The 21,100-nt window shown below is 47.4% G+C and overlaps 1 protein-coding gene across 1 annotated transcript; it reads left to right on the top strand.

The window, feature by feature from the left end:
* The first annotated feature begins 15,796 nt into the window (after positions 1 to 15,796).
* Positions 15,797 to 21,030, top strand: RRM2 (ribonucleotide reductase regulatory subunit M2). The gene is made up of 10 exons (XM_026037081.1): positions 15,797 to 15,898; positions 15,967 to 16,047; positions 16,131 to 16,262; positions 16,354 to 16,470; positions 17,005 to 17,138; positions 18,186 to 18,280; positions 19,053 to 19,186; positions 19,601 to 19,705; positions 19,833 to 19,946; positions 20,314 to 21,030. The coding sequence occupies exons 1-10, from the start codon at positions 15,797 to 15,799 to the stop codon at positions 20,464 to 20,466; spliced, it is 1,167 nt and encodes a 388-aa protein (XP_025892866.1). The 3' UTR covers positions 20,467 to 21,030.
* The last annotated feature ends 70 nt before the right edge of the window (positions 21,031 to 21,100 follow it).

Below are 21,100 nucleotides of genomic sequence, written 5' to 3'. Positions count from 1 at the left end.
GGTTACCTCTGTTCTCTAAATGGCAAAACAGAGTCAGAGAGCATAGCGATGAATGGCCTGTTGGTTGGTATAAAAGGTTCCCTCATCCCCAGAACTTAATSCTAAGCCTCTTGATAATGTGCGTAGGTTTTTTAAATAAGCACAGACTTGTTTAATTAGTAGAGAGTTTTTTTTTTTTAATAAAAGACAGTTATAAAGGCCATAAAAGAGACTGCCTACACTTCCTTCAGCTAACAACAAGGTGATACAACTGAGAGACCAAAAGGCATCTGTCATTTTATGGAGAGCTAGTGTGGGGTTTGCTAGGGAATGTCCATCTCTCAGCTAAGCATAGTTAGGCAGAGTGAAGGTGCTATCCCTAAAAGCATCTGGTTTATGGATTTGGAGGAGGAGCTGGAAAGCTCTTAATGCCCATGTATAACAGAGGAGTGCCAATGTTGTGTGCGTGCTGGCATCTATGATATGTCTTGTGGTAGAGAAAGGATTTATTAACCAATGACCCTCACAAATCAAGTGGTCTCCATCTGCAAGAGTAAGAAGATAAGAAGAATGGGCAACCAGAGCAGGGCTGCCCTATTTCAACAACACAAAGCTCTGAGTAAGAGTGTTGAAGATGAGGATTAAATTGGAAAGTGCTAAAACTGTGGTAGGCTGGATGTTTGTCCAAGCTTGAGTGGTTTGCAAGCTGTGGAGTGGGGTGTGGAGTTGCAAATGAGTGTGTCTCTTAGTATGCTAACTTGCTGTTTAATCTTCAAGATCTTGCTTGACACCTTGGTGTAATAATAATGGAAATAATAAACTGTATGGTATAAAATCTTGTGTGTGGACTCACTTTGTGCTGACTGTGGAGCATTTCACATAAAGCAGCTTTTAGCTGAGTCAGGTTACTGCACAGACAAAGGTCTTTACTCAACAGCTGGCAGCATTTTAGAAGCCATTTAGTTAAATGCAGTAAATCCTAATGTTCCCTTTTGATCTGAAGGGTCTCCAAAGGAAATTTACCGTAGAGTGAATTTCAAGCTACGATGGAGCTGGGTTAGTTGCCTTCTGCAACTCTTTTGAAATGATATGAAGACCCCTGGACTCCTCAGGAAACAGGCTGGGAAAGGCACTTGTCTGATGGGTTGATCTCCAGCCTTGGGTGGTGAAGACTGGGCTTTATTCGTTGTTCTACTGTTGAGATTTGGTCAAATTGCCTTGTCTCGATAAGGGTGTCAGAAGAGGTCTCTTCCATGCCGTGGCACGATGGATGACTCTACTTTTCCAGTGGGTCTAGGTGTCCATTTCAAGGATGAACCCAAGGAGATAGGAGCTAAGCGGGCAGCTCYGGTTGGTGAATTCCTTGCCCCAGATGTAAGGTCCGTGCCAGAGCATGACCGCATTCTTGCAGTGCTTCAGATGCCTCCACAACAAGCTGGCTTTAAAGTCTTGTAACACATTAACAATCTCTGTTGAATATTTTACCTTGATGTTATTGGCCATAAGAATAATGGCTTTYTTTAGAGTGTGTTGCTATTAGAGGTGTATCCTTAAATCGTCATTTTCAGACATCACAGGAACAAAGTCCTCTTCTAAGTTAAGATCAATAACTTGTTATAAAGAGGATCTAAAATTATATAATCTAAAGAGGTGGGAGGGCTTTTCACTGCTCTATCACTGAATGAGACTGCTTTGTTTAACTTTTCTGCTATATTTGGACTTCTCTAGGAATTTCATACATGATTATTTYATAGTCTTTATTTTAAACATTTTTAATCATACTCAAACAACGTGATAGGAACCTACATTRTGCTGACACACACAGGCTACATGTGGACAGGCTGGTATTGATAGACGTTTAACTGAAGATTTCTACTAAACTGCATCTACCTTTATTTAAAAAATAGGAGAACACAAAGAAGAGTCTGGCATTTGTGGTATTTCTTTTAAAATGGTATTTTTAAATGGTATTTTTATTTTAAAATGGTGTTAAAAAAGCTAAATATGGAATTTAAAAATCCAAGCATCAAGAAATACTGAAATATCCTGAAATATCTCAACCYCCCACACACACACAMAAAAAAAGAGTAAACAAAAACCTCACAGTTGATTTCTAAACCAGTCCTAGTATGTTTATTTCTGCCCCAACTGGCCAGTTTTGAATATGTGGTACCAGCATCTATAAGAAATTTGTTGACCTCTTAGAAATTAACTAYGCTTCATTTTCCTCCCATTATAAAAGAGCCTTTAGCCCTTACTGGTGACTCGGGCTGCAAAATCCACATGCTGCTAAAGGCACCGAGGCCGGGAATTGCACATGTCCTGAGCAAGGAGGAACGGGCAGGAGGACTCCTCAAAACACAGCAAGTAACCATGGCAGCAGAGCTCTGCTTTGGAAAGGAGGACAGGATTTCTTCTTCCCTCTCTCTCTCTTTTTCCATTTTTGTCCAAGTTTGTTTTTATACTGGTTCCAACAAGACTTCCCATAAAGAGGTCATTTAAGTTTCAAATGGAAATTCTATTAGCTCACCAGAAAAAGCTCTCCCCCAGCTCTTGTTTGAGGCAGATTAGACTCAAAAGCAGAGGCTTTAGAAAGTATTTTAAKAATAATAATCATCTTTGCAGGACTTTGAATAGAAGATAGACACCCCCCACTGCCCTCTCGGGTGAATAAAACACTGCCAATGAGTTCCTAACAAAGCCCAGTGCATTTTTCTTGATAAGGATATTAATTAATTTTGCTAGCTCCCTGCTTGCAGTCTATTTTGACTATTAGCCTACAAGCCAAAGAAATAAAGCAAAACAAAATACACACACACACAAAAAGAAGTTCTTTTCTCTCTCCAAATTGTCAGGAACCTTCTTTTTTTTAACAGCCCTAAATGTGAATCTACCATAACAGGTTGTCCAATGGTATAACAGATTAAACTGGCTGGAGTGAATAGTGAGGAGAACATAGCTAAAAATATGTTCATAAAATGTTGCTCCTGGAGGCCTGYGAAGAGGAGATAACTGGAAGCGTTTGTTCAGTTTTAGTGGAAGAAGTTGCTGTTGTCTGTCTCATCAGTACAGGGTGATTTTTTATGCTCACTCCAGCAGTGAGCACCAGGTACATCTGAAGCACATTAACTTCTGGAAGCAGGGCTACATCCCGGGGCCCGGTCCTCATTTCTTCCATCCCTAAAACTACATCAAAATAGACAAGCATGTGGGAATTAGCGCCTGGYCACAGTCTTTAGGCCTGTGTCATGGAGACCGCAAAGCTGAGCACAGCTGTGGGTAGGTGCCAAGGACAGGCCGCAGGGACACGAGGGACGGTCGGTAGTGCTGGGATGGGGAGCGGTGCTCAGACCAGCTCCCGCCGCGCTGCTCTATGGAGGTGTCGTGTCCCCTCGCAGCCAGTTCCCACGTGTCAGCCACCAGGGAYGGTTCCAGGTGGACGCTGTGGCTGTGACTATCCTGTTTGGAAGGCTATGGGAGGTCGCACCCCCCGGAACTGCCCAGAACTGTGGGAGCACCTTGGGAAGTGGTAGGAGATGGGGCTTCTGGCCAGCGAAAAGTCAGGCCTTGCCAGAGCCTCAGGCCTGTGTGTAAAATCCCCTGGCTGCTCTGTGTGCCATTTCCTGGGACATCAGGAACACTCTGGAGAGTTTGAAGGCCCCCACACTGCTGCTCTGTGCTCACAGCACATGTGAGTCCGGATCCTGGCACTGAGAGAAGYGCCATGGGCCACCCCAACTCGGCTCCGTGTTTCTGCTTCCCGACTGAGCACCAAAAGCCCACACTGTTTTTAGTCCCTGCCATAAATCTAGCTGGCTTAGAGTTGTTAACGGCCATGGGACTGGGTTTGCCCAGTCCACGTGTCTCCCGTGGTGTGAAAGGCTTTCCAGGAACAGCACTAGCTGGGTCTTGGTGTCCATCTTCAAACATGAAACCAGCCAGGAGAGTGGGGCACTTGCCCRCAGGCCCGCACCAGCTCTGTGTGGCCTAACAAGGGACAGTGTCCCCCTGGCCTCTACAGGCCCAGCTAGGCCTATGGGAAGGCCAATTGAGTGATGGGACTGAGGGTGAAGGGCTGCAGTAAACGATGGCTCTCCAGACACTTCAATGCCCTCCACTATGGCAGATATTGCAGATCCCGGATAGCAGTGACAGCAGCAGCAACCCTGYAGCAGGGTGTAGTGCATTTCTGGCCTGGAAAGACTACAGGGAGAGTAGGGAAACCTTTCAAAGAGTCTGGAAGATACTTTTAAACATTTTTGAGAGGTGACCACAGTGACACCATTGTCTCTGGACAACAGGGATGCTTTGTTCCCAGCTCTCACCTCTACCTGCTGTGCTCTAGCTTGCAGGAGCCACCAGTTGTCCACTAAAATCTGTGCTTAATCCATGAAATTAGGAATAAAAGGCCCAGCTGCCTCTGGAAGCTGGCTACGAGTCAGTTGAAGGAGGTGCCAATGCTCCTYCAGGCCTGGGCCACAGTTAAGGCAGGAGACTGAACGCTTTCTTTGGTGCGACAGCAGCATTGTGGTTATTCTTTACATCATCCGTTGTGTGTATAAATGCCTGACTGCTAAATATATCTTGACTTGCTATATTTTTGTTGGGCCTCCTCGGAGCAAGGAAGGTCAGTTTATTACCACTGGAMGAGGTAATAAGCCACTACTGGACAGCGGCTGCTCTTCCTGTTTTTGCCAGGCAAGCTGAATGAGTTAAATACAGTTTTCCTTCTGTTTTTACAGAGCTGTCCGTGATTTGTGGTTGCAGTCAGTTGGGCTGCCTTGTGGGCCCTCCTAAGCCATGTACCATGTTCCTAAGGATCACTGACTCCCTCYCAGAGGGAATGCGTTGGGGAAGCTGCTGACTTGGTGCATTCTTGATTGATGCAAACTGAACACGTCGTTTTTAATGTTAAGTCAATTGACACCTAGAGGCTGAGCATGAGGGATTTCGGTGCAAGTAACTCATTTGCTCTTGGTGCTGTGGGGGGATCAGAAAGCCATACGTTACGCTTGCTCCAAAGACCCAGACTGGCTCCCTCCTCCTCGAGCCCGCTGGCRGCCGCTGCAGCACAGATGTGTCCTCGGAGAGCAGCCGCTGCTGCTGGCACCATCCCAACGCCGTTCACGGGAGCAGAGGCAGCTGAGGAGACCAGCTGGTTCCTTCTGATGTCGTGATAAAGGAGACACGCTGTCCCGAAACGGAGCCTTCCTTGGCGCTTCCGTACGAAAACAGCATGTGCATGTTTCCAGAGGGCACATTGTCCTCCCGCCCACCTCCCAAGTGGTGAGAAACGGAAATACTCAGCTGGGAGTTACTGTGTGTTTTCCCTAATCACTAACATTACTGTGGGGGACAGCAAGGGCTTGCCTTCAGCTCTCATCTGACAAGCAGCAGTGAAGAAAGGGCCATTCATCTTGGCGTTAAACGGCTTGTGTGAATATTCAAGTGTTGGGGGGTTAACTGATTCTCTGTGATTGCAGGGACCTAGGAAAGTGGTGACATCCTTATTCCCTCCTGCCATCTTCCTGTGGTACATCTTTGCTGAGGCTCTGGGAGTCTTGCCGTGGATTATTTAAAGGCTACTGAGAGATGTTTGGCAGGACCAGTGGGATGGGGTGCATGGGCAGACGGACAAATTCCAAACAGCCTAATGCTGGGCACCAACTGTGTTGTCCCCTGTCCTCTCTCCAGATGGACATGATGGGCTGCCACTCTCCAAAGTCCAATCATGTCCTGTCAGGGCAACCCCCTTTTCTAGGGGCAGGTCTTCACGAGAGCAAACTCTGGTTTTGCAGCCATCAGAGGCGTCCTGCCATTAAACCTTGTCCATTGCTTGTTTGTGCACTGCTGCTTTCCCAYAGCTGCTCCTGGCCTGAAAGGTGTTTTTTTTTGGGAAATGCCAGCATGGCTCCCTGCTCCCACAGCAATCACAGACTTAGCTAAACACATGTTGCACTTGGCTCCTGGAATCCAGCCAGCCCACTGTATGGAAGCGATGCCTTCACCTCACTACCTCAAAAACATGGGATTAACTGCAGCTTTGGGAGATCATGATGGGATTTTTGTTGTGACTAGCAGTGCACCTAGCAGAGACCCAGCAGGAGAGACACACCATTCCTGCATAAATGCAAGGCAAAATGACTTCTACCTGGAGCAATGAGGGTGGGATTCACCTTGCACTCTGCTGAGCTCCCTGTGCTGCAGGCAGACAGATAATTTTGAGGTGTGTTTCCTCTGACCTCCTYCTGAACAAGGTGAATCACAGCACAGAAAGGCCCAAGTCAGCAGAGACTCCTTTCAGCGCAGATTTAGCTCAGTTGTTGACATCTTCACTTGATTAGATTGCTCTGAGCCATGGATAGCATTGCTGTCCCATTGCTGTCCCCTGGAAATTTCTCTGTACTAAAAGGCATGCAACAAACACAGCTTGACAGAGTGACCCTCCAGGCACTGCTCGTGCAACCCTTGGTCATGCAAAGCCATGACCACTGCCCTGTCTTCCACATGTGCTAAACAAATGGCTTCCAATATAGGAGACACTACTCAGATCTCTTCCCTGACCTGCTCTGCTCACTGATAATGATGTGCTCAGCACTGCCCAAATGGATGATGAACCCAGCCCTGGACTTGAACATCTSCCTTTCCAGGCAGTCCCAAACATCACCGGGAAACATCCCTTTCCAGGCGGTTCCCAACATCATCCCTTTCCAGGCAGTGACCAACTGGAGCTGCTCAGCTGCAGCATCCCCATTTCCGCCATGGATAACTGCATTACTGTGGCACAGTCAAGAATGGGAGTGTGGATGGGCCCTAAAATGTAGTGGACAGGCAGGATTAAATTAAAAAGGAAAAATCACCTAGATGCCTGCGCATGTAAGCTGTGGGTGCATCAAATCCTCTCTGYAAATCCCATTGCCAGAGGCCTGGCCTCAAGGAATGCTTATGCTGGGATATAATGTTCAGGCAGCCATAGGGCAGGGAGGGAAGCRGGAGGCCCCCATCTGATCTCCAGGAATAACTCAGGGTGTGGATCTTGCCTTGCTATTGAGGCATTTCTTGCYGGTTCAGCCCCTCAAGGGAATTCTCTTGAGCTCTGGCTTCAGGGATCTTTAAGTGGTATTATAGGGTTCTTGCTTTAATCCAATTTCTTATCTGCTGTATAACAATGAGTATGAAAGCAGGGAATAGCTCRGGAGGCAAGTGATCTCCAGTGGCTGCCAGGGCATGTAACTCTGTCCTATGACGCTGGGCCTGCAAGAAAGGGCTCGTAAGGCATTAGAGAATAAAGCAAAGCTCAGCAGTGATGTGCTGCATGGGCACCGGAGACAGGCTGCTCTCGCAGGAGCTGACTCCTTCTCTGGAGGTCTTCCAAACCCGCCTGGATGTCGCCCTGTGCCCCGTGCTCTGGGTGTCCCTGCTGGAGCAGGGGGTTGGACTAGATGGTCTCTAGGGATCCCTTCCAACCTCAACCAGTCTGTGATTCTGTGAAAGGCAGAGCTGCCAGCGGAGACGCTGTCCTGCCGGGGGCGGGGGATGATGCTGCGGTGTCCTAATGCCACAGGGAAACCTTCCTCCTTCCCTGGGGCTGAAGGAAACGGCACCAGTGAAGAAACTGTCCGAGAAACCCCAACTGGTGCTGGTTTATYGCATGCTAAAATAGTGACTATATAGGCCATAAAGGCATAGATACGGCCATAGGACACTGCCATAGCATGGCTGCAGGCTGCGCTTGTGACGTCACTGTCGCCTCTCTGCCTCATTGGCCAGTGCCAGGCCAATGTTTCTGTGATGTCACTATAGCCTCTTTATGTCATTGGCTAGTACTGAGCTAACGCTGCTGGCTGTGCTTGTGACGTCAGTACTGCCTCCGCGCATCATTGGCCAATACTGCTGCCTGTGCTTGTGATGTCACAATGCCCTCTTTATGTCATTGGCCAGTGTCAGGCCAATGCTGCCGCTGTCTGTACTTGTGATGTCACTATTGCTTCTGTGTCTCATTGGCCAGAGTGAGGCCAATAATGATAGCATTGTTTGTGATGTCACTGTTGCCTCTGATCATCATTGGCCGGTGTCAGGTCAATGCTGCTGGCTGTGCTTGTGATGTCACTGTTGCCTCTGATCCCCATTGGCCAGTGTGAGGCCAATGCTGCCAGCTGTGCTTGTGACGTCACTGTCGCCTCAGTGCCTCACTGGCCAGTGTCAGACCAATGCCTCTGCCTGGGTTTGTGACATCACTATTGCTTCTTTATATCATTGGCTAGTAGTAGACCAATGCTGCTGGATGTACTTGTGATGTCACTGTCACCTCTGTACCTCATTGGCCACTGTGGCCAGGGCTGCTGGCTGTGCTTGTGACGTCACTTTTGCCTCTATGCCTCATTGGCCAGCGTCGGGATAACTGATTCTATTTGTGATGTCACTATTGCCTAGATGCCTCATTGGCCAGGGTCAGGCCAGTGCTACCAGCTGTGCTTGTGATGTCACTAGTGTCTCTTTATGTCATTGGCCGGTGCCAGGCCAACGCTGCTGCCTGTGCTTGTGAGGTCACTCTTGCCCCTGTTTCTGATTGGGCAGTATCAGGGCAATGATGATGATGTGCTTGTGACATCACCGTTTTCTCTCGTTCCCTAGAGGACAAGGGAATATTGGTGTGGCTGAAGTTATGCTGGTTCAGCTCACAGGTGTTAAACTCACAGCTCTTTGGACCTAGCATGTAAGCTCTGGAGGAAGAAGTTTTTAAGGGAGAATGGACAAGTGAGTGTAGAAGATGTGTGAATTTAATCTAGTTGTTATCTCCATCTTGGACATTTACTTTATAATACATTTTGAATCATTTTCCGGCAACAGTGGGATGGTGGATTGAGTTTTGCTCACTAACTCTCTGCCAGCACCAGTTCTGTCACTGGAAGCAGCTTGGCCCTTTTTATTGCTAATATTAATGGTCATAAAAAGGGACCAAGACATGCCTTGCAAAGAGATCAGAAGATGAGAAACTTTCAGCAATGTGCAAAAGTCCTCTATCTATCTATCTATCTATCTATCTATCTATCTATCTACCTACCTACCTACCTACCTACCTATCTATCTATCTATCTATTTATGGTCTCCAGAAGACGACACATTTTTTCATTATTTGCTTGTTCTCTTTATCCGTGTTGTATGACTGGACACAGCCCTTACAATACTCTGTGACAGGCTAGGTACAACTTCACTGGAAGCATATGTATGCGCACTTGTATGTGTATACACGTGTTTATCCATCAGGATTGGATTAAGATTTAAATAGCTTTCAAAGCCACTGCTACTGAAGAAATTCCGGAGAAGTTTCTGGGCTGAGTGCTAAGAATAGCCTGGAGTGACAAGCAGCTSTACTGTCCCTCTGGTGTCTCAGGACTCTCTACCTGCTTGGCAAGGAAAGTCCAGCAGAGATGTTCAAGCCTGGTGCTAATGTCTGCACTGCATGGACAGGGAGCCCTTGGGATATGGGTGCCATTCCCACCTAGGGAGGCTGGCACATGCCTATGGTGCATGGAAAAGCTGTGTGCAGCCCGGTCCCTGCTGCAGGGGGTCACATTGTTGTATGCACCCTCTGGTTACAGGCTGTGARGGAATTTTTCTCTGTCTCTTCTCTGGAATAAGGCCCTTTGTGTGGGCTATGCTGTAGCATGACACTGTGCAGTGGGAGTGCAGGGTCCTGGCTTCTTCCTGCGTGGGAAGCTCTGTTCCAGAGAGGACAAAGCTTCCCAAGGTTTCCCACAGCGCGGTCCGTGGGGTGACACTGCTGTTCATGGAGCAGTAACCCCTGCGTGCGCTTTCCCACGGGCAGCGAGCTGTGGCTGGGGAGCTGGAGGCCTGAGAGCTCCCTCTCCTGCTGCCGCTCGGTGAAAGCGGCTTCGGGGGAAGCTGCCTTCAGAAAGCACCGCCAAGGCCCCCATCACGTTTCACACAACCTGACCATSCCTGGAGGAGAGCTACAGGCTTCAGACCCCAAACTTGTCTCCTCGGAGACGATGCTGGGCTCAGGTGACACTGCCAGCGTGGATTATGGGCAAGGAGGGCTAMGAAGCCCTCACCCTTACTGTGAGGGTGCCAGAGCCCTGGAACAGGCTGCCCAGGGAGGCTGTGGAGTCTCCTTCTCTGGAGGTCTTCAAAACCCGCCTGGATGTCACCCTGTGTCCCWTGCTCTGGGTGTCCCTGCTGGAGCAGGGGGTTGGACTAGATGATCTCTAGAGGTCACTTCCAACCTCAACCAGTCTGTGATTCTGTGAAGCCCGAACAGGGCAGATCCCTCTCCCCAGCAGCACTCTGCCTCTCGGCAGAGCCCATGACCATACAGCTGCAAAGCTACAATGACAGAAAGGCTGCTAGTTCTGGAGCAACATCACACCTTTTCTTGGTCATAATGTAAGCCATTTCCAAGTCAYTTCCAAGAGGTTCATGCACTTCTACCTCTGGAGTGTCACCATATGGAGTTGGAGACACCAGGAAAGGAGAGTGGATTTGTTCAAGGGCTTTTGTTGGGAATGGGGATGGGAAATAATTTATCCCATAAAGAGATTATTTCTGACTCGGCTTCACTGAGAATTGTAGAGGAACTCTCACAGAACCCCCAAAGGGCAACTGGGTGAGGTAGGGGCAGCAGATGCCTCCTGGCTACGAGTCACCTGTTGTTTTCGCGATTCATTTGTGAGAGGGTCTGTGTAAACAAAAATTTGATGATTGATTTATTGTGATTTTCATTATCAAAACTTTATCTTGATGTTCTGAAGCTTTTATATATAAACTTATATAGAGATATAAACTTTCTTCACTTGAATGTGTCAGCAGGTCCAGCTGGAGGGAACTAAGTTCCTGGGGTGCCCTTGAGCTTGCTGTGCAATGGAAGAGCAGTTTGATGGATGTCAGGCAAAGAAAAAAAGACTATTAAAACAATCTATCCTAATCTTTTTACCCTCAGAGAAACTTGGCAGTAACCACTGAGTAAATTATAATGCGACTGCATAAAACTGCCAAGAGAAATCTTGAAATCATGATTGGGAATTGAGGAACTTATCGTGTCCCCAGGAAAGCTGGTTCAAGGCATAATTGGCATTGACGATAAATACTTCTGTTCTGAAACCCTGTAGTTATTCCACCAAGCCAAGAAGTCCTACACCCTTTTTCTTTTCATTTTTTGGGCCGATTGCAGCAATGTTTGGTCAGAGGCCTTCCCTCTTGATAGAGTGGGCTGTTATCTACTCACCCGCTCAGCTTTCTCCTAGCAAAGCTGGATGAGGCAGCTTGCTCCAGTCTCTGGCCCCTGGGCAGGTTTGTGAAGCTTCCAGGCTTCCCCGGAGCTTCTTGAATAGCTCCCAAGCCTGCTATTGTGGGAAGGTTACGGGGAGTAACRTTCACCTCTTACTCTAGAGCACACTACTTACTACTTACTCCAGAACCTTGGTGAGCTTCACATCGAGCGAGAGATCTGCATGCTAAACCCCTGCTTCACAGGCAGGTCTGTGCCTCCCTTCCACCAGTGACGTACTGCAGACCTCTTTCCCATGCTGTGTGTGTCAGGTGTAGGAAGCTGCCTAGTTTGGAGCTGGGTTTTCCCTCTGTGAGCTGCCACATTGGGGGACAACACCTGAAACAGACCCAATAGACATTTTATCAGCACTGTTGGTGCCCACCAGAATATCCTGAACAAGCCATGGATAAGAAAATCCACTGTTTCATGAACAGTAGAGGAATGATACTTGGGGTTATGCCATTATAACCGCATGTAGAACTCAGGCTTTGGAATTTGAGGGGCTGAAGTAGGGGCTAGCATGATACTGCATATGAATAAGTGTGTGAGAGTGAGTGGTAGCTGAAGGTTTCAGGATTTGGACATGATAGTCAGTTTGGCTGTCTGAGGCCAAGCAAAATAACCGTCTTCCCTGAACGGAGGGAAAAAATGAAGACAATGCTTCCATTTCTTCATATTCTGAATAACCCAATAACTTCATTTCCTGTTATGGAAGGCAGCTTCTGGCTTTTTAAGGCTTGGACATGACTCTGGGAAGGAACTGGCCATAGGAAGGACAGGTTCAGCCTCCAGTCATGCAGTGCGATTGGTAGGTTGTTGGTTGTGGCAAAGCTTTTGCTGAAGGTTATGGCAGATTAGGATGAGAAGAAACAGAAAATCTTAAGAAAGGGTGGGATGATGCAGTATGCTTAAGAAGCTGAAAGAATGGTTGCTTCTTCCCTGGTTTTCAGGATGTTCAATGATAGCATCTCCTTTCTTCACATGCCTTTGGGGGTTTCATTTGCCCACTTATTTTAGGAACCAGCACCTGTGAATATATCCTGCCCTGAAGGCACAGAGTTTGACACTATCTGAAGAAATATACACATGACAAACACATAGAAGGACTCATCCCATATACTAAAGGTGCCTGCACATAACCAGAGGTCCTCATCAGCACCAGCTTTCTCATCCTGGAGGCCACATACCCAGTTTTTCCCTCGAGTCTCAATCCAGGCACCCTGCAACACTGTGGATTATTTCCGCAGCAGAACAAGAATTATATGTCCTGCACAAATGTCTAAAAGTGAAACAATCCCAGGCAAAAGAGTTTTTACTGTATGCCTGGAGCTGCTTTTCTTAGCAGTAGTGGCACTCTGTTCACAGAACATCCCCGAGCCCTTCACAGCACTGCCTGCACACCTTGTTTTGCACCCCTCACAGCGCGGGAGTCATTAACACCCTTCCCTCCAGTTGGGGTTAGTCTGAGTTAATCAGGGGTAAGTTTTTCTGCAGCTGATCAAACAAACATGCCAGGGCCTGGAGGTGAGTGCTGGTTCATTCCTGTGGCCGAGGCTCCTCGGAGCGCAGTGGACTTGCAGAAACGGCTTGGTTATACAACATCCCCCACCTGCCTCTGTCTAGTTGCCCTTGGGCTGCTTTAGTTTCACATTTCTGGGTGTCTACATTCCTATAAAGCAAGAAGGTGTAAAACTAATTAGTTTTCGGATTTTTTTTTTCTCTTTTTTTTTTGAAAATACTGCTCCACCCTGGGCTAAACACGCTTCTAAGCACCCATAGAATAGGTGCAAGGCAGTTGGTAGGGAATCCCCTGGCTTGATGGCAATTGCTAGCATTTCAAAGCAGCCTAATGTTTGGATCCTGCCAAGGAGCTTGATTGAAAATGTCAGTCCCAAAACATAACTTCATCATGAAGAAGGGTATATGGGACAGGGAGACAGAGCTCCTGGTGACTGCTTTTCCCTATGATACTCACTGACATATATATGTCTATACTTATAAGACTAGGTGTTGTGCCTGACATAAAAACAACATAGCTGACTTCCCCTCTGCAGGCAAGGCTTAAAGTATTGCTTTGTGTTGCGCTGTGGTCTGAAGTTGCTGCCGAACATCCTGTATCATCCACAGGAGGTCACCCACAAAGCTTGGGCTAAACACTCTGTGGAATGATCAGAGCTTTGGCTTAGGGAAGAGATAGGTTAACCTGCTGAGAGCCGCAAGGCACGGCCAGACCTGAGGCTTGTCCTGTCCAGTCCATGGGAGCTGGTGCCCTGTTCAGCATGTGGATTATGATCTTGGTAGGACCAGATGGCAGAGGCCTGACAGAAGCAGCAAAGTAGGAAGCCTATTAGGACCCACAGGTCTTATATGAGAAGAATGGATGTAAACGGATTTAATAGTTTTGATGGGAGAATTCAGTGCGGTCCCTCATTCTTGTGTAACTATAAGCTGTATCTATAGCAACACATAGGTGCAATGTTCTTCCTTTGCAGGCCTTTTTGACATTTCTGAGCCCTTCTAAGCACTTTTTTTGGTTTGTTTTTTTGGTTTGTTTTGTTTTCTTCTTGGAGAATTATCCTTCACAGTAGAGCCCTGTGCAGAGCTCTACTCCTGTGCCATTCACTTCTACGACTAGTTGCTGAAGTTGCAAAGATAGCACAGGAGCTACATCCTGATGGTCCATAGGGGTGGCCTGGGCCTTGTGGATTAGGAGCTTTGGCTCCCTCTGTTTCTGAGGGCGGGTGAAGCAAACGGGCAGGGGCAGGCGTAGCTATCTGCAGGTGACATGGGGCAGGGTGGAGCAGAGTGCAGCAGGGCTGCCAGGAGATAGCTGGGCTCCGTGCAAACCCTCTGGAGCTCTGGCACCCCAGGAACTGCTCTCCTGTGGCAGAACTGGAGCGTGTTCATGCTTTGGCTGTTCCCAACCGGGCTGGTGGATTGAGGTGGTTTTCCCTGTGCCCTTGGCTTTGTCCCTGGATGGCCAGCCCTGCTCCGTCACCCGATCTCCCCTCTGCTCAAGGTAACCAGTGCCTAGCAGGGAGCTCCAGGTCTGTGCTGTCTCAATGAGCTGCAGCTAAACTCAGAGCTGGTTTGGGGTAACTGGCTTTCTGGAGCGGCCGGGGGCTGAATGGGTCGGACTGGGATGTCCATGTTTTGGACAAGCTGAGACATCTCAGACAAGCTGAGATTTGGCTGCTCTCTGAAAGGATCTGGATCAGGATCAGGGCCTGGAGCAGACACAAAATAAACTGGACAGGAACTGAAAATACTACCTTAAATATTCCCTGAAGTCTCTGATTGGAATCAAGCAAAAAAGGAGAAAGCAATGGGCCTATTTATTTATTTATTTATTTATTTATTATTAGTTTTTTGCCTTTCCTTGGCCTTCCCTTGGCCTCTGGGCTGGAATCCATCCCTGTGCCTGGCACAGCACATCCCTGGTTGCTGCAGGGGTCTGGGATCGCGGTGAGGGTCTCATAGCCTCCTATTTGCTCCATGGCAGATGGCACTTGTGGCTTGGAGCATTTCGTGTTGGGTGGGAAGCCTACCTGAGGGCATAGGCCTGTGCTTTTGTAACACTTTCTTATCTCGCACCAYGTAACTCCTGGCCTGGGCCTGGGCACAGGCTGGGCTTCTGTTTAGGTGAGGACATCACCAAGGCGTCCCTCCCCACCAAAGGGCCCCAAGGCCTCAACAAGCATCTGGTTTCATTCAGCCTGAGGACACGTCCCAGCAAAGCCCGGCCCGCGTGAGCGCGTCCTCCGTTCTCGCTTCCTGCTGCCATGGGGCAGCTTTGTGGCCCAGGCCCCGCTGCCACTTTGTAGCCTCTGCAAACCCCTGTGAGCTGGTGTGGGGAGGCAGGAAGGGGGAAACGTGGCTGCTGCTCAAATAATGACAGCTTCATTCATGTAAAATAAATATGGGCTTTTTTTTTTTTTTTTTTTTTTTTTTTTTNTTTTTTTTTTTTTTTTTTTTTTTTTTTTAAAGCAGACAAATCTTTATTTTTCCTGTTTCTGCCTCTTCCTGTGCTATTTACACAAATGTTGAGAAACCAGGTTACAGGAAGTGGCTGCAATTTGTGTCACTGGATGGGGCCACTGGGGTGTGTTGGGGGGATAAGCAGCGAGTTAGGGGGGGGAATGACACACCAGGACCTGTCCCCAGTTCCCGCACCCGTTATTAATCCCCGCTGCGGCCGCGTAACGGCTCCTAACGGCTCCTAACGGCTCCTAACGGCTCCTCACGGCGCGCGCCCGGCAGACACCCGCCCTCCCTCAGGCGCGCGCGCCTTTTCCCGCTTTCCCTCTCCCGCCACGGCCACAATGGGAGGCGGGGCCCGCGGCGCGCGCGGGGCCAATGGGCGCGCGGGGGCGGGGCGGCGGCGCGCGCGGCGCGGCCTCTGATTGGACGGCCGCGCGTTCTGGCGCCAACTTCGAAGGGGATATAAAGGGCGGGCGCGGGGCGCGCTCTCCCGTCCCGCCACCGCCGTTGCCGCCGTTTCTGCCGTTTCTTTCCCGCTCGCCCACCATGCTGCCCGCCCGCGGCCCGCTCTCCGCCCGCCACGAGCAGCCGCGCCTGTCGCCGCTCAAGAACCTGGCGCTGAGCGACCATGAGAACAAGGAGAACACGGTGAGACCCTCCCCGTCCCGCGTCCCGGTCCCGGCCCCGCGCGCCGCTCACCCGCCCTCTCCCCGCAGCCGCCCGCGCTCAGCAGCAGCCGCGTCCTGGCCAGCAAGGCGGCGCGGAAGATCTTCCAGGAGGCCGACAGCAACAGGCCGGTGAGTGCGGGCCCGGCCCCTTGCCCTCTCCCCGCGGCGTTCCCGTGCCCCGCGACTGAGTGGGAGCCGCTCCGATCCCGCAGGAGCCGCGCGGCGCCCAGGAGGAGCCGCTGCTGCGGGACAACCCGCGCCGCTTCGTCATCTTCCCCATCCAGTACCACGACGTGTGGCAGATGTACAAGAAGGCCGAGGCCTCCTTCTGGACCGCYGAGGAGGTGAGACCTGGTGTCCAGGTCCAAGCCCTTGAGGGACTGTGTCCTGCTCCCGCAGGAGCCTCCCAGCCTGAGCCTCCTCTCCGTGTTTCAGGTGGATCTTTCCAAGGACATCCAGCACTGGGAGTCCCTGAAGCCCGAGGAGAAGTATTTCATTTCCCAYGTGCTCGCCTTTTTCGCTGCCAGCGATGGCATCGTCAACGAGAACCTGGTGAGTGGGTTGAAATGGCCCTGATATCTGTTCACAAAATGCTCTGCCACAGAGCGAGGCTGACCAAGCCACTGCACGCTGAATGAGGCCTTCGCTGGCCTGTCTAGCTGCATTACTTGCATTTAGAAACTTTAATGCTGCTCTATGCTCTTTAGCAAAGTGCAGGGTGCTTATAAAAATCCAGAGGTTTGCTGCTCTCCTTGTAGAGCCCAAAGCCTCGCTGTAAYGGAGCAATTGTCCCTTTCAGAGCCCCCGTTTTGCTCCTCATCTGCCAGTGTCCTTGCCCTGGTGGTGGCCAAGTTGCACTGAGGTGCTTCCCTGCTCCCCCAGGGACCAAGGATCAGCCTGAGACTTAGGCTTTAACCAGACTTGCAGCTGCAAGTCTTGTTTCTGTTCAGAATCCAACTGTGGGGAGTTAGCAAAGATAATATTATAGGCTGAGCAAATCCAAGTCTGCACAGAAAATACCAGCACTCTGTTGCATGCAGTTCTGTTAAAAGCACTTTGCAAACACCGAGTTGTTGTTTCCTCTAGGTGGAGCGGTTCAGCCAAGAAGTGCAGATCACAGAGGCCCGGTGTTTCTATGGCTTCCAGATTGCCATGGAAAACATACATTCCGAAATGTACAGTCTTCTCATCGACACGTACATTAAAGACTCCAAAGAGAGGTTAGTRTATTGCTTGATGTTGAAAGATTTTAAGCTGGTAACTGAGGTTTATAGGGTGTGTATCCCTCTTCTGTGACTTCCCTTGTCTTCAAATTAATTTAAAATATCAGTGAAGTGCTGCATAAGACCAACATAATACTGCATAGTGGCTTGTGCTTTTCTAAGTGTATGAGCAAGATTTCATCTAGATTCAGAAAAATAGGTATTAATGTGAAATTATGTAATGAAACTTAAGTATCTAAAAGGTAAAGCAGTCAAAGTAATATCTTAAATTACGGAGAGCTCTGAAATGGGGGACCCACTGCATTGGTAGATAGCTATGTAGGGAAATTTCTATAGGAATAAACTTTTAAATAGTTTCTAATACTCAGCGTGTCCAGTTAATGACTGGCCCTCATGATGTGCTCCTATTAGAGACTGAACTATTTCTTAAAAAAGGAATATTTTTGTCTCTTTTAGCAGTTATATGTAGATAAGATTGCTTGCTTAAAAGAATATCGATACAGGTTTTTGACCAGTTTAGGCTTTTTTTTGCTTGTATTGTGTTGGGAGACAAGCACCCAACTGGAGTAAGTGGCTAGTGTCACTGAAATGTTAGCTGCAGTGCAGAGATACCCCTTTAGCTGCTTCTGCTCTGCAGAAAGCTGACTTACCACAGCAGTCTTTCTACTCTGGAGTCCTTGATTGCGTTAAATGTGTAAGCAAGAAGAGCTTCCAGGAGAAGTCAAGTGCCTTGTTCCTGAAAAGTGGAGGTCAGGTGGTCTGTAACTTGGAGAACTTGTTCAAGGGTATTTGTGGGTTTGTCCTCCTTTTGATATTGTCATGACAATTCATGTGAATCGCTGTTGATGTAAAGTGGAGCTCTTGCAAAGATAGATGAGCACAAATGCACCTAGATTTGGTACAAATAAAAACGAGAGAGGAACTTATACTAAGGTGAAGGTGCAGAGCCTTTATAAATGAACCAGGCCATTTTTACAGCTATGAAGCCATATTGTACTGAGTACTTTGCTGAAATCTTGTCCTAATGAGTTGTATGCTCCTCAGGGAATTTCTTTTCAATGCTATTGAAACGCTACCATGTGTTAAAAAGAAGGCTGACTGGGCCATGCGCTGGATTGGGGACAAGCAAGCAACATACGGTGAGTCATGTTTTTTGGAAGCCAGGAGAAAATTAAATTTCTTTCTTAAATTTCTTTCTTAAAAAGAGGAACCACAGCTTTTCCAGGCTTTCCACAGTTCACAGGGATAGTTTTCATAGAAAGAGTAAGCACGTTCTGGTAGATACTGATAAAATTCTGGAGATGAAAAGAATGTGAATTGCTTAAAATTGATGGTATTCCTAATAACGATAACTCCTATGGCAATTTTGCAATACTTGTCTGTATGATCAAATTGCAACTGTTCATGTCCTGAACTTCATTGGCCACTGATTTCCAACAGACACATTCATTTGGAGGCTACGGCTCATCTGCTTTCTGATTCTTGATGCCCTTCTTTAAAGATGAAAATGAGAGAATTTCACTGCTATTAATGTTCTTCATGGCCCAGGTTCTTCCCTTGAGCAGTGATGACCAGTCACTGACTTTAATCTCTCACTGAGGGTGACTGCTCTTTGTTTGGTGTGCCATCTTTGGGATGGGAAGATGTGATGTGACAGCTGAAACCAATGCTTCTTTCTTCAGGTTATCTACCACCTCCTCCAGTTTTTGCTTTGCTATGTACCTTAAGAGGTATTTAACTTTGACAGAAGCTTTTACCATAACAGTTTCAAGGATAAATATACACTTGATCACACTTGAGTAGGGATCATTTTATTCTACTTGGAAGACTCATTTCATGGGTCTGCTCAGCTTTGGAGTTTTAAACCTGTTAAGTTTTCTACATGTTATTAAAACTGTCTATCCTTAACAGGGGAACGTGTAGTAGCTTTTGCAGCAGTGGAAGGAATCTTCTTTTCGGGCTCCTTTGCATCAATCTTTTGGCTGAAGAAAAGAGGATTAATGCCTGGACTCACTTTTTCTAATGAACTCATCAGTAGGGACGAGGTATGAATCAAATMCTAACAGTTAAGATGTGTTGCAGTAGCTCAAAGTAATGACATTCAAATGTAGCCAATCCTTTAAAAGAGAAGCATGTTTATAAACATACATGCCAGTAAGCTTTATATACTGTATTATCATGGATCTTATGGCAGTGAATTAACTTGACATTTTACTTTTCTTAGTACTAGTACAAGATTTCCTACCAGTTCTTAAACTTGGTATTTTTGTCATTTGGAGGATGCGCACCTTGAMTTGTCCTAATTACTATCCTCTATCTGGTTAGAAAGCTAAGAGGAAAAAATCATGTGGCGAGTGCCAAGATGGTATCGGGATATGGGCTATTTCTTTTGTGCCACTGATTAAAGTAGCTCCTGTAAATCAGTGTTCCCAAGATGATTTTCTGAAACTTCTTTCCAGGGCTTGCATTGCGATTTTGCCTGCCTTATGTTCAAGCACTTGATACACAAACCATCWGAGGACAGAGTTAAGGAAATCATCATGAATGCTGTTCTCATAGAACAGGTAATTTGCTGCTCCTTGTTCATAACTAAGCACAAAGCTGGTGAGCTGTTGGTTGTAAAATTACCTTAGACATGGTGCAAAATGAATGCCATGGTTTCTGTACACTAAGTGATTCTGTTATCCACAGGAATTCCTGACAGAGGCACTGCCTGTAAAACTGATTGGCATGAACTGCACTTTAATGAAACAATACATAGAATTCGTAGCAGACAGACTTATGTTGGAACTAGGATTTAACAAGGTAAGGCTCATAAGCACACTCCTTCACAAGAAGCTTAATTCACATTAAACTTGATTTCTTCCAGAAACCAAAATCATAAAAATGGCTGCAGCAATTTTGGTATGACTTCTAAATCCAGTTAGAAGGACCACTGGCAGGTTTTGTTGGGAGACCAAACAAAGGCTGTCAATGAAAAAAACAGCTTTAGCTGTGGCTAAAAGGAATGACTGGAGCAGAAAATGCCAGGGGCAGAGATTCTTCTTTGTTGTAAAGTAACCCCAGCTCTATTGCCATTAGGTTCTCTTTGTTTTCTTCCCAGCTGAGCTCCTTAATACTGTTCCATATTTAAGATTTGAACACCCACATTGACCATGTCTTTGTGTTGCAGATATACAAAGCAGAGAATCCTTTCGACTTCATGGAAAACATCTCTCTGGAAGGCAAAACCAACTTCTTTGAGAAGCGAGTAGGTGAATATCAGAGGATGGGAGTCATGTCAAAGCCCACAGACAACTCATTCACCCTGGATGCAGAATTTTAAATGGACTGAGACCACCTGACTTGGTGTGCATGCATGCTCCTCTGTTTATGAGGAAACATTAAGCACATTGGGTCATGGTATGACTTGATTCTTGTACTAAATCCCATCCTTGCAAAGTGTGGTGATATTGGTACTTTTCAGGAGGCTAGTGTAGCTGCAGCAGTTTTAACAAGACTTTGTCAATGGTTTTAATTCATAGAATGCTTAGGTGTATCTTATGAAACCAGCTACTCTATTTTGTGAAATATGGGTAGCTACCTTCTATGAGATGGGAGGTATGGGCAGGTTACCACTAGCTTCTGCAGCTTTCCCCATAAAGAAAGAAGTGATAAAGGAATTCTTGTGTTAGATCTTTGAATGCTCTGTAGAAAACTGGAGGAAGCTACGTGACCTCACTGCTTTCTTAGCAGGTTTTAAGTTAACTTTTTACTATTTTAAAAGTTTGTACATAAAGCTGGCACTTTAATGTTCAAAATAAAGAACTGTCTTGTAATACTATGGAATGGTAAAAGACATGTCTAAATCTTCAGGCTTGTAACCAACCTTTWATGGTGCTTTTTTCCTGGTTAACTTGAAGGGATGGTGCTGCAAATCAAAGCATATTGATTCTGAAATGGATCAAAGTACAGAAGCA

Source organism: Nothoprocta perdicaria, unplaced genomic scaffold (assembly GCF_003342845.1).
Source record: "Nothoprocta perdicaria isolate Ctin4 unplaced genomic scaffold, notPer1 scaffold_19, whole genome shotgun sequence".
NCBI lineage: Eukaryota > Metazoa > Chordata > Aves > Tinamiformes > Tinamidae > Nothoprocta > Nothoprocta perdicaria.
The sequence above is the reverse complement of the archived record's forward strand: the minus strand, read 5'-3'. Positions and strand labels throughout refer to the sequence as shown.